Source organism: Gastrolobium bilobum, unplaced genomic scaffold, assembly GCF_033153095.1.
Source record: "Gastrolobium bilobum isolate Gb01-03AN ecotype WA unplaced genomic scaffold, APGP_CSIRO_Gbil_v1 utg13920, whole genome shotgun sequence".
Classification (NCBI taxonomy): Eukaryota; Viridiplantae; Streptophyta; class Magnoliopsida; order Fabales; family Fabaceae; genus Gastrolobium; species Gastrolobium bilobum.
In genome coordinates this window covers 5,483-19,931 of record NW_026896835.1, presented here as the reverse complement: position 1 = coordinate 19,931, position 14,449 = coordinate 5,483, and the positions used below count along the sequence as shown (strand labels likewise).

General features: G+C 34.3%; 1 protein-coding gene across 1 annotated transcript; it reads right to left on the bottom strand.

Moving 5' to 3' along the window:
* Positions 1-8,747: 8,747 nt before the first annotated feature.
* Positions 8,748-10,307, bottom strand: LOC133302253 (uncharacterized). The gene has a single exon (XM_061502005.1). It carries the CDS (start codon positions 9,821-9,823, stop codon positions 8,888-8,890), a length of 936 nt encoding a protein of 311 aa, XP_061357989.1. The 5' UTR covers positions 9,824-10,307; the 3' UTR covers positions 8,748-8,887.
* Between the last annotated feature and the right edge of the window lie 4,142 nt (positions 10,308-14,449).

Below are 14,449 nucleotides of genomic sequence, written 5' to 3'. Positions count from 1 at the left end.
AGATAAGCCAAAGTAGATGAGAGAAAGAAATGGCTTTCTTTCTTATAGTCATAAAAGTAATGCATTAGAAGTAATATAAGGTGGTTGAGATTTGGAAATTATGTGCTGGAAGATGCATGGTCTAGTGTATCCGAATTGGTAAAAAGATTAAGCTTTGATATTTGAGATGTTTATTTTCTGGGGAGTCTTTAATACATGCCAAGTGAGGTTGAAGTCTTTGCAATTGCAGATTTGCAGTAGTAGTGCAAGACCACTAATGCCACGGAACATCATTTGACCCTTAACCTTAGAACCTCAACAGGTTGTACCTTGAACATTTCTGTTCAGCATTCTTCCAAATTCCAGGTTACCTGAAATTTAAATGACAAGGTTATTTTGATTTCTGAACCCAATGATAACCATGTACCTTGATTGACTCAAGCATCATAAGGATCTGATTAAGGAAGGTTATTGACTTAATTGTTAATGTGATTATCCTCTGTGAGGTATTGGCAGTGATTTGATTTGCTAGTTAAATTAGTGATCTCATTTAATTTTGAAACCAATCAATGGCAACAACTGCTTCTTGAATCTTGAGTTATCGGGTTGTTATTATTTTGTTTCTTACTTTGCCTTCAAAGTATGTACTCTTTGTAGAACTCAGACTTTCTAGCAGCTCTATCATATTTTTGGATCTTAGTTACCTCTTATGAACACCCTCCGCCACTCTCTTTTCCCCTCATAAGCATTCCTATTTGCATCCCCTGTGTCGGCAGAAGAATTAAAAAAATTGTCAAACTTATACTGGTTCATCTGATAAATGGATGAGTGGGAATACCTATACTGGCAGTAAATTCTAATGGAAAATACTGGTAGTTGGCTGCATGAGTCCTTCACTTCAATCCTTTTTCTTTTCTGTAATTCAGTCCAATTCATGGATAAATCGGGGATTAAATTTTCCAAAGGGAAAATAATTGGGCAGTGATGTTATGTAGGTTGATCTTCCATCAATGGTGTATTTTACTTTGTAAAGTACTCTACATCAATGTTACCTTGATATCAAACTAATTTGGGTCGTCAATAAACCCATAGAGCAAGATACATTGTAAAGTACTCTAGGGTGTCTAATCTGTCATCATGTTGGGTTTGGGGATTAATTATCTTTTAGCTAGTATGCTGTATCAAAATATAAACCAAATGAAAACATACAAGAGCTTCATGTGAAAAAGCTTTAGTATGAACTTACAATATGTTCTTTCGAATCTTGAGTGCTTTCTTGCATGGTTGCTTTTAATAACTTGTATCCACCTTATTCTTTGGTTGTGTCTTCCAATGCTAATCATAACTTCATATAATAGGCATGCAAATTTACACAACTTACAATTTATCAATAAAATTACATTCTCTAATTAAACTAACAACTAGCTACATAATCTACCAAAAAAGAAATCCTTATTATTTTTATTAAAGAAGAAAACACAATATATAATTCGAAATAAAATAACTTACCAATTAGTAACAAACTAAACCTAGGAAATTATCACAAAAGAAATAACAAATCTGACAATCACATCATGCCATATAATTAATAAAAAAAGTTAAATCTAAACCAGCTAAAGGTAAAAAAAAGTCTAACGTCTTTTATATATTATCATTTTTTTACAATTTTTTTAATTCCCAGTTTCAACTTACTTGGTTATGTTTTCTATTTTTTTAATATAAGTACCTAACTAAGCTTCTATACTAAATTAAAAGAAAAAATGAAAAAAGGAAGAAAAAAAAACACACAATCTAATTATCAGTCCAAAGTGAAAAACGCTAGATTCTAAAAAGATTTTTTTTTTTTTTTATACAATTTAACAAAAGGCCCAATGATCCTCTCCTACTCATAGTTTTGATTAAAAACAAAAACAAAAAAAGGCTAAAATCTTTTTTTTAACTGAACCTCATACCACCAGAAGTTTTTTTTTTTTTTTGTCTAACTACATACCCAACAGCCCATTCCCAACTATCATTATATTATAGCCCAAAAAAAAGAATGAAAACCAAATATAAACAAAAGGGAGTGTTTCTACATGAGATTGAGCAAACTGATTGACCCTTCGGAGTGATGTTACGAGGCGGTTGCTTGCATATAAGGTAGTGACTATGATTGAGGATAAAGCTCAGCAACACAATTTGGCATTGGCTATGCTTCCCTTGATTGTGTAGCAGAGACAGAGACAGCCTTGACTTACAATCTTTCAATTATAATTTGGCATCGGCTAAATTATTTTCAATTTATTATTTCAATATACGAATTTCTCTTTGACAGCTGAACTATTATCATTATTATATTTATTCATATACATACTATATTATCTTTTAATAACAAATGGTTGGCTTATTTGATGCAGTTGGAGACATTTCATCATATATTCTCTTGTGCACATTTGCATCGACCATTCGCTGAGATTTTTTACTTCAGGTCTTTAGGGTAACAAATTTTGAATGAAAAATAATTGCATGCTTGTATTGTGATGACATAGCTTTATATATGTAATGCCCCATGTTGCATAGTATGTCCCCATTTTCTGGTGTACATTCTCATTCTTTGATTGCTCCCTCTAAACACATGTCCCTATCTTCTGTTGACAATCGTATTTCTATTTGCACATACTTATTTGCATTATGATGCATACCAAAGTAAACATGTTAAACCGTGTCTCGTAATATGTCCCATTTATCTTGTGTACTTTCCCATTCTTTGTTTGCTCCCCCTAAATGCATGTCCCCCATTTTCTGGTTTGCTACCCTCATTCTCTGGTTGCTTGCTAGAATTGTTGAATGCATGTGTTTGTTTGCCACTTACTGTAGTAAGTTGCATCATATATGTGGCAACTGCTCGGTGTTTGCTGGTATGTTTTACATGTCCATATGTGTGCTGGTTTTTCTTTACTTACAGGAAAATTATCAAAAACTTGAAGAGGAGAGGTCCGCACAGGCAGCGACAGACGGTCAATCTAGCTCCTCCTATTCCGATAATGGGAACATGTTGGTTACAGCTGCAGGTGGATTCAAGAAGAAAGGAAGGGTGGTCGGGCTGGGAGGATATGCTAGCCGACTGAAGCCTAGTAAGCGGCCCTCTACCCAGGTTGACAGTGTTTCTGCAGGTAAACTCAATGCATAGTTAATTCTTTTATATTTTCAATCTCTATTCTATTAATATTTTATTTTAAACATTTAACTTACTGTTTTATAATAATGTATTTGCAGATGAGCTTAAAAGGATGAAGGTGTCCCACTCCCCGATTCAGGAGCAATTGCATGCTACGAAGGAGCAATTGCATGTTATGACAGAGCAGCTAACTCAGCAAGCGGACTTTATGAAGCATCAAGCTGACATTATGAAACAAATGCAGGAACACCTCCGGCTTTTAATGCAGGACAAGGAAGCCAACTGCAACAAGTAGAAGGGACCAGTGCCGGATGATGACCGTGATGATGATGACTTTGCTAGGACTTTAGAGGCATACTAGTTGTTGTTTGTATGTTTTACTTCTTTTAGGACTTCAGAGATATATCAGATATTTTTTGTATGTTTTATTTTGTTTACAACTTTAAAGACATTTTAGTTGTAGATTTGATGGTTGTTGTTGTTCACTTTTGTTGATATACTATTTAATTTTAATTAATTGTTTATCCAATATTTTTTTGGATTTCTGTTGCTCAATTTATGTATTTATGTTCATTTGTAATCCTTGTTGTTTACAGCAAAATTAACAAAAGTTTAATACATTTTTTTATTTTAATTCCAGAATTTGTGGTGGAAATTTTCAAAATTCCCTTGCAAAATTCGTAGCCTTTTGCGAGGGAAAATCAAAATGTTTCCTTGCAAAATTCGTAGCATTTTGCGAGGGAAAATCAAAATGTTCCCTTGCAAATTTTGCAACGGAAATTTAATACACCCCTTGCAAATTCTGCTACGGAAATTTGCGGGGGAAATTATACTCGAAATTTCCGTCACAATCTGCGAGGGAAAAACACTGTAGGTAGGTCTGTTGTTAGCGAGGGAAATTTACTTTTTTGCAAGGGAACTTTTCCGTAGCAATTTGCGAGGGAATTGTCATATGACAAATTTCCCTTGCAAATGTATTTGCGACGAGGGTTTTAGCGAGGGACCGTGTTCCCTCGCAAATTCCGTTGCTGACAGGTTTTGCAAGGAAATTTTGTTGTTTTGCAAGGGAATTTTTCCCTTTCTGATTGTGAATTTTCTAGTAATGTTCATTGGCCCATTCTGTCTCGTCGGGATTCATACCAACACACCAATAAACAATAGCAGTCACTTTCACTCATCCATTCTCTCTCTATCTGTGTTTTTCTCTCTGCAGAATTTCCCAAATTTCTCCTCTATCCTATCTCCTCTGCTCCTGAAACACGCACATTCATCATCAGCAATGCACGATCTTCCGTACGAATGCAATTTTGATATTTGATTTGAGTAATTTCTTTTCAGCGGCTGAATTGGAAATGCATGAAACAATGGAAAGTTCCGTCAATGGTGGCTTCTCCCAGTTGCAGAGCTGAGGAGATAGCAACGCATATGAGCTCTCTGTGCTCCCTCGACATACATAACCGTTTATTTTTTGGCTAGGATTATCTTCCTCACATGTTGTTAAGAGGAGGGGTAAATTTGTCACATTTTTCATCCCATTTTCAATTTGTCCGGTATTCACAATAATACCATCATCTGAGAGGGTTTCTGAAACAGTGAAAAACTCAATTTTTACACGCATATGTCGATAGTTGGGGAAGCAGGTTTGATGGAGAAATTTCAGGATATCCCTCAACCAAACATGGAGAAATGAGATACCCACATGCACTTTGCTGGATAGTGAGGAGAAGTCTCGAACCAAACACGACCTTACTTCTTAATGTTTGATGTTGAATGCCTCGGCGATGAAGTCCAAGAAAACAAGTCTGGATATTTAATAAATAAAAAATCATGTTTTCATAGAAAGACACATTTTATTTATTTATTTTTCATAAACCACAAGTATCCTCCACAAGAGGCAATCCTGTTCGGGATGGTTCAAGATTAAAATTTTAAACCCCTGCAGAGACACATTTAATTTTAGAACATATTTGTTACAGTTATTTTTATTATTTTATTATTTTATGAATTGTTGGGTTTTTTAAGTAGTGGGTAGTTATTTTATTTATTTTGTTATTTGAATTTCAACTTTGTTAAATGATAGGTGATAGTTATTAGTGGAGCCTATTTAATGTTAGTGGGTAGTTGCTTTTGTAGTTGATTTGTATTATCTATTTAAACCTTGAAATATTTGAATAAAGATCATCGTATAAGAAGAATTATTTTGTGCATTTGTTTATGTGCTTAAGACAAAATTCCCTCATTTAAACTCAAATCCCCTATTTTCTCCACACACAAAAATAGGTGTACGTAACATCTTGGCATCAGAGCTAGGCACTAAGCATGGAGAAACAGTTAGAAAAACTAAAAGATCACCAAACTCTCCAATCGGCTAGGTGCTCTAGTACCAACCACCAAACTCTCTCATTTTTATTATTCTTATTTCATTCCTAAGGTTTTCACACCCAAACATTTGTTTCTTTCTCTCTCCATCAAACGAGTAACCCCCTTAACACTACCATTCCTATTAGAAATTTAAATGAGGTCAAGGTGTCTCAATTAAATAAGACTCATCAACCAAGACCTAAAATTTTTGGTCCAATGAGAAATTATTTCTACAATTCTTTGAGAAGAGGAAAGAAAGAGTTGTGGCTAGAGGATATTTTCCGATCAACAGTAATGGAGAGGCGGATATGAATATTGAAGATGATTTAGTTACTTGAAGTTGATTTTACTCTTGAGGACAAGAGTACACTTTTAGGAGGGGGGAGGAATGTTATTTTTATTATTTTCTGAATTATTGTGTTTTTTAAGTAGAGGATAGTGATGGTTATTAGTGAAGCCTATTTGATATTAGTAGGTTGTTGCTTTTATAATTGGCTTGTATTATCTATTTAAACTTTGAAATATTTGAATAAAAATCATCATAAGAAGAAATATATATTTTGTGCACTTGTTTCTGTGTTTGAAGTAAGGTTCTCTCCGTTGAACTAAAATCCCTGATATACGTAACAGTATTATGCAATATTCGAATTCTTTGGCATTTCAAATGCTTTATAAGCTTTTTACTCTCCACCTTGAACTAATATCCGAATTATCAAATAAGCTAGAGTCTCATTCAAATACTAGGAATTTGATATAAAGTTTTTACGTCCCGAACCAATTCAACCGAAGATTTTAAATTATTAAATAAAGATTAATTAATAATTTTTATATTATATTTTTCTAATAACCTCTTATTCAAACATAAGAGACATTGATATTCAAGAGCTAAATGGCACCCTAACGACATATTCATTTTATGAGGGTGACCACTGCGGATGAATGAAGCAAATTTGAATTATTTAAGCATTTTTCCCATGAGCGACAGGTGCATATGGGCGACGGAGGATGATGAGTGGTTAGCGGTGGTGGTCGCTGATCGCGGCCTGGGACGATGATGGGTAGGCGAGGATGAGATCAATCAAGTCTAGGAGAAAAGGTGAAGAAGTGACTCGGGGGGAAGAAATCTCATTGTGCTAATGGGTTGAAGAAAGAGATAGTTTTGTCTTAAAATTATTAAATATGATTAATTGTTATAAAATAAAAGTATAAGGAAATTAATGGTTTGAATTCAAAGTTCTAAGTGATTTGTTGAAACAACAAATAAGTATAGGAAGGTTTCATGTAATTATCCTAAAATTACAGGAAATAACAATGTGCTTACTTTGATAAATGTGCTTACTAAAATTAAGAATTTTTCATTTAAATATTTTATCCTTATATAAATTTGGCCTATTCAATTTCCCAATCCATCCATTTCATATCCCTATTAGGTGCTCTTTGGTTGGGGGTTTCTTAAAAGTTGCTCATGCAAATCAACTTGGCAATTGTGGAAGTCCTTGTTTGGTAGACGGTTTCTTAAAATTTCCCCACCTATTCAATTTGCATAGCTTTTCATATTTGGCCGTACAAATGGAGGACAAGTCACTGTTTAAAAAGACTTCTTCGACATGGTTTTCCAAAGTTAGCTGGGTATATGGCAAAAGGTGAAAGTGAACCTAGACGAAAATACCCTCACCACCGGTCATAAGCTTATCTGCAAACGCGTCTCGTCCTGCACCCAAGTCTTCACGCGCTTCTTCGGTGCCTTTATCTCAACCTCGAGATCCTCGCCGCTGCTCTCGCCGAGGATCATCGGCGGCGGTTGCTGGTGGTGCTGTGGCGGCGGCGGAAGCTCGCCGTTCGGGACCACCTCGATCATCATGTCTCGCGTCCCTTCTTCTTTGTAGAAATCGATGGGACAAGGCTTTTCTGATAAATACATGCTATCTATGCTTCCCTATTTGTGTTTGAAATCGATTTCAGGGTTTGTTTTGGATTCAATTGCAGAAGAGAAAGAGAAAGAGAAAAACAACAATTCTTGTGTTGTCTGTTGTAAAATTTGTAACTTTGTAAGAGAAGAAATATTGGGTTGGGTAACAAATTTTGAAGTGTTTTCTACTATTATCTCAGGTGAATCAAAGCCACGAGGTGAGAATTTTCTACTATTATTTATTGTGAGTGTTCAAAGACAGTAAATACGAACGAGGTTCTCTCTGTCTGGTCGCCGAGCTTAGAGGTTGCAGATGGTCACCCACGAAGCAAATCCAAATTAGAGGACGCACATCTTCGTTTGAGGACAAATGGCACACGCACTGGCCACTTGTTTTGATAATATGATATTATTAGTAGGAGTATATTTGTAAATTTATATCATTTACCTCTCAATATTTTATCCTCAACCAAACATACGTATCAAAAAATTTAATCAATTTGTCTGGTAAAATTTACCCCAAACAAACAACTTTTTTTTAACTTCCCTATTTAATTCACTTTTTCTGTAGATTCCTAGTAATTATATTTCTCCGGTGAACTCAAATTTTCACTTCAACCAAACACCACCTAAAAGAATCTAGCATGTCTTCTTATTAAAAACCAATCAAGAATTATCCAAATCAACGAATAGCATATCCCCTATAATTCTAAAAAAATAAAAATGTACCTACTCCATTTTCAATCCCCCACATATTGTAACCTGCTCCCATAACAAATTTTAGGTGAATTTTAAAATTTGTCTCACACTTACAAATATATACCAAATAGTAATTTAATATTAAGATCATCTCAATCATATCTTAAGGTTCATCTAACTAATAAATTAAAATTATTAAATATAAGTAAAATTAATAATTATAAGTTAACGTAAACTGATCAGCCCAAGTAAAATCATTATTAGTCTAATAAACGCAACTTATTTAAAACATGATCTAACAAAATGTCTCCTATTGGATAAAATAAGGCAAACTGTTTTCGGCATCAGACCCAAGTGATTCTGAGCATATCCGATCTTCCATCCACCCCAACTTCATTTTTATTAAATTATTCTTTGAGAAACTGACAACTTGTTTTTTTATAAGATCTTATAACCATATTTTAAGACCATTAAATTTCACCAATCAACGACTATTATTTTCGTAAATTAAATTTATTAATTAATTATTAATTAAGAATAAATGATAACATTAGTAAAAATCAATGGTGTTAAAATATAATGATAAGAGATTGTAAAAAAAAAAATTTACAAATATAACTTTACTCTTATTCTTTAACCATGTACCAGGAAAACTTATTATTTAACTGACAATAAAAAAGAAGGGATTTAAAATTTTACAAAATCAACCCTTCAATAATTAAGCCAAAAACAAAATTTAATTGTTCTTATTTAAAAAATCACACTATTCATCCGTTCTAATTCTAACATCTTGTACGAACAACGCCACCACCACGTCTCGCCTCCAAAACGACGTTGTCGAACCCCACTAACCTGCAACTAACGCCGTTCACTGCAGTTACAGCCACCGGCACAGGGTTTTCCTGAACCGGGTTCGCGGTTCGCCGATACGACGCGAACCACTTATTCTGCATGAACCGGTTTTTCCTCCATGGTGGGACCGGGAGCCCACTACTCCTGAAACACCGCCTTGCAGCGTCGCAGACGATCGAAACTGTGCGTTTCAATTCCTCCGATCTTCCGACGAACACGCCGGGAACTAACCTCAGGATCTCCGAAAACTGCCTCGTCGGCCGGGCAATCTCGAACTGCGCGCGAAAATCGAGGTCCACGAAGTACCTCCACGTGGACGATCCTGATTGGACCACGTCGATGAACTCGTGGCTCCCGGCGGGGACCCTGCCGCCGGAGGCGGCGGAAGAGTCCCACGTGGTCTCGCAAACCGCCGCGTCGTGCCCCTTCTCTTTAAGAAACGCCACAACCCCTCGCCGGAAAACGGAAACGTTTCGCTCCCTCATAAACGCGAACATGTCAGCAGCCTCAGAAACATGCGCGAGAAGCTTATTCCTATAAGGATCAACATTGTTAGAAAGCGCAAAAATTACACTTCTCCACCGGAGCGAGTCCTCAACCGAGTCATCAAAGTCATCGGCCGAGTCCACTCGGTCCGAGTCGAACTCGTTAACCACCGAGTCATCACCAAAATTGCCGTCTTCTTCGAGGAAACCATGCACGAGATCAGAGAGGGAAAGGGCGTCGCCTTCGCCGTCGCCGTTGCCGGAATGTTCACTTCCGCAGCTGAAGGAACTGAGTTGCCGGTGATCGGCGCCAACGAGTCGAGCTCTGGCCTCATCGTCGAACGGGTCAGTGACTCGCTTCTTTCTTGCAAGACCCGTCATTGATTCGAAGTAAAAATGTTGAGTTTCTCAGAAAACTTTGATTGAAGGGTTGTTTGGATTTGAAGGTTGAGTCATGTCATGGGAAAATGGTGGTGCTTTTGAAGAAGAGGATAACGGAATTCTGTGAATTGAAAGAATTTTCTGCAGAATATTCGAAGAAACTAATTTCCATTACATGGTGAGCATTCTTATCCTATTTTGAGACATAATAGATGCTTGGCATATCCGAGGGAACATGGATCATGGATTATGGATTGTTTATTCGGGTCGGATCATGAATTATGACGTGTCAGAGTTTTGTTGCTCCACGTGTGTTTTACACGCGCAGCACGTGGAGAAGATTTCTTTCCACCTATCCACAAAAGATGACCAGAGCAGGGCACGTAGAACGATTGGGACTGGGTGTTAAGTGATGGTGTCGTTTTGGGGATAGGAGTTGCCGTTTAATGTAACGGGTTGAAGTGGAAGATTGTTACAGTGCTGAAAGGAGGGTCAAGAAAGGGGTTTTCATTTCATTGGTAGGTGAATCACACTCTTATAAAAAAGGTTTGGATTTTCTCAACCAGTCTTATCTTATAGACACATTTTATAGATAGCTTATATTTATTATAAAAATAAAAGAAAATATTATATAAAAATCAAAAGGTCACTTGATAAAAAAAAAATAACACTCCTATAATATGATAGCTGTTTTTCCCTATGAAAAAGTATCATTCATTGTAAAGGAATAATAAGGAAAGGTGTCAACTTTGAAGGCATTACTTTTTTCTCAAAAGGAATATGCCGTATGCCAATTATACCATAACTTTTTAACACTGCATGTACACATTAACGGTTCTGTAAAGGAGATACAAATAAAAAAATAAGGAATTATTATACTTATCATTACTTTATTCTTATTATTTTTTTAGTTATTCTTGGATTAATTTAAAATTAATAACAATCATTGATTTTAAATTATTCAACATAATTAGAGAGATGGTAAAAATATAAGTCTAAAACAATGGTAAGTATAATATTTTTCTAAAAAATAAGTATTATTTACTAAATTAAACCATATTTGTTTTTGATGAATTATTAATATAGTTTTTTGAAAAGATTATATTTACCACCGATAAATTTTATCATTTTTTTATAACCATTAGACAATGGTGACTAAAATATGACAGAAAGATAAAGTTATGAGAGAGAGTGGAGGAGATCATAGAAGAGAAATGACAATCTTGATTTAATTTGATCATATGGTTATAAAAATGTGGTGAGAAGCAGAAAACTTAACTGATGGTAAATATAACATCTTCTTAATTTTTTTTATTATTATCTAATCATGTATTATTAAACTATTAAAAAAGGTTTTATTGTCAAAATTATTATTTAAAAACTTAATATTTTAATGTATTTTAATGCATCATTAATAGGTGTGTAAATAGGCTGGGTTGGACTAGGCCTATGTAAAAAAATATTGTGTCTTACCTGGTCTGTTAGCCTGTATAGACCCCAAATTATCTGATCTATATTTAAAAAATAAAAACATTGGCCTTGGTCTGTTAGTCTGTTTAAGCCTATTAAACATTCAACAATTAAAAAAATAATTAAAATAATATTATTTTATTATTCAAAATTATTAAAATAATAATTTTATTTATTTTATTTAAAATAAATAATATAATATAGGCCAGTAAGCTTATAGGCTCGATATGTACAAAAAAGTCTATGTCCTGTTTTCTATATATATTTTTTTAAAAGCTTAGGTCTGTTCTATTTTAATATACCAAGTCTAGTCTAATATAGGCTTAGATAGCCTAGCCCATTTACACTCTATCATTAATATTTTAAAAAAGATGTTGTGACAAGGCATCAAATTTAAAATCATTAAAATAAATATCACCAATAAAAAAGATATTCATATTATAATATGATTAATACATGTTTTAGAAATATATTTTTTTAAAAGACAAACGTGTGTGTGAATCCTACTTGAGCTTCGCGCGTAATCTTATTGTACCTAAAGTAAGAGCTACGTTAAGAGGTTTTTTTGACCACTATAGCCTTTTTTTAATAATTAATTACCAAATTGACCCTGTTTATAAACTATTTCAAAAATTTAACCTCTTCAGAAAACATAACACCAATCTGCCCATGTTTGACCGTTGACCATGAAGCCTACCCGGGTACACCCCTCCCTACCCGGGTATATTCTGAAGTTTTTTACATGCCCGGGTACACCCCTCCCTACCCGGGTATATTTCTTTAATCTAGAAAAAGTTTGAATTATTTACCCGGGTAGGGAGTGGTGTACCCGGGTAAATAATTCAAAGTGTTGTAACTGGTCATTCCTTTGGGATTCTTCATAGCCAAGTCTCGTGTTGTTGCCATCTCCAACAGGGAAGATCAAGGGTCCTACATTACTGACAAAATTTTAACTGTTCTCTACTCTATATGCTTGTCATGCATATAGATAATGAGTGGTCCTATATGCTCTGGATTTTCTAGCTTGTTCTTTTGAGTTTGAAGCCTTTCTTTTAATGGTTTATGTAAATGAGGGATAGAAAAACAGAGGGCTTAAGTAGGAGACAAGAAAGAGGGCATGGTAGGTACCTCAGTCTCCATTCTGCCACCCACAAATATCATCATACTTTCACAAAAAGCTTGGTCTCTGATCTCTTCAACAGACCTCGCAAAGCTCTCTCTCCTCACCTCAGAGTTGATATAGGCACATAGCAATTGTGTATTCCATCAAAAATTCACTTCTCAGTTTTTAGATCTCGACCACAACTCAGTTTGCACAGATCTCAATAGCAAGGAATGCAAGCCCAATGCCAAATTGGCACTGATTGCAAGTGGTTCTTATTCTTCCATTATCCTCTAATTCAAATTAAGAATCCACACTTTTCAAGATTACAAGCAAGTATGAATTATTTACCCGGGTACACCACTCCCTACCCGAGTAAATAATTCAAACTTTTTCTAGATTCAAGAAATATACCCGGGTAGGGAGGGGTGTACCCGGGTATGTAAAAAACTTCAGAATATACTCGGGTAGGGAGGGGTGTACCCGGGTAGGCTTCATGGTCATCGGTCAAACAGGGGCAGATTGGTGTTATGTTTTCTGAAGAGGTTAAATTTTTGAAATAGTTTATAAACAGGGTCAATTTGGTAATTAATTATTAAAAAAAGGCTATAGTGGTCAAAAAGCCACGTTCAGACTTCAGATATTTTAAAGACCAGACTGAACAGGTGGATTCGATTGATGAACTGACGGGTCAACGATTCAAAAAATCCAAAAAAAATAGAGGATTAGAGAACCGATTGCATCATGGCATTGATCCAAAACCAATTAAAATTTAAAACCGAAATTTTTTTAATTTTAATTTAACAAAAAAATAATTCGAAAGACAATTAAATGGATAATGTACTACCCCTAATACATAGTATAATTTATAAAAATTTATAAAAAAAATTAGTTTGTAAATATAACCCTCTCCATTTCTAATTATCACCATTTCAATTCAAACCAGTAAACTGTAAATTAGTGCCTTTGTTAATTAAATGGAAAAAATATTTGTCCTTCTAATGGATATATAACGAGAGGATTCATTTTCATGTCATTTTAAGTGAAAGAAAGACACAACTTAATATTTTTTATTTAAAATTTAAATTTAAAAAAATCACTCATTTTTTCTTCCATAATTTTTATTGCTTGTATTTTTCTCACTTAAAATCACATAATCATATGTCTTTTAAAAGGACAAACACTAAACCGTAATTAAATTATCAATGCATTTTTCAAAATAATGCTCGGAAGAATAAACAATGTTCAATCCCAAAATGTGTGAGTTTAATTAGATAAAATCATGAAGATAATTAGAATTTTTTTTAAGATAAATTTTAGAAAAAGTAAAAATTATAAAAATAAAAATTAATAGCTTCTATTTTTTTTTTAAAAAAATATCTAATGAAGTAATTTTTCTTTTTTCTTTTTTAAGTTAAGTAATGGAGTTTTAGCTTATCGGGTCTCACCAGACTCGTAAGGCTCAGTAGTGCACAGAATCGAATTATAAAGATCCAAGCTTTGTAGTTGTGATCTATTCCATTGATTATTTACATAGTTTCACTTTCTTGGATCCAGGGAGCAAGGCTGGTTAAGGAAAATATCAAAGAGATTGAAAGGGATATTAAATTTGGCGTATCAAAGGGCAGTGTCCAAAGCCAATGAACTTATACTAGCTGCCTTTCTCTTTCCCTTTCAAGATAGCTGCGTAGGTGAAAGCAAAATTTGTCACAAGTATTCAATTAAAATAAGTGGTTTTTTTCGGTTTTTTATTTTTTTTAATTTTTGGTTAATTCAGTTTTCAGTTTTTCACTTTTTTGGTTGGGTCACTACATTTTGAATCGATTGATGAACACCACTAATTCTCATGCTGTTCACACTATTCATTGTTCGTAACTCTTGATGGAATAAGTTCTGAACTAATTGTTTATGCACATATGGGCCCGTTTGGATATTTTTTTTCTCTCCAAAAGCTATTTTTTTTCAAGAAAACAAAAAGCCATTCTCACATTATGTTCGTTTGGATGTCTGCTTTTAAAAAATGCAGAAGTCACAAAAAAGTCAAAAACCTACTT

Excerpts from the sequence above, each read along its gene's own strand:
- LOC133302253 (XM_061502005.1), bottom strand. The coding sequence starts at position 9,823 with ATGACGGGTCTTGCAAGAAAGAAGCGAGTCACTGACCCGTTCGACGAT.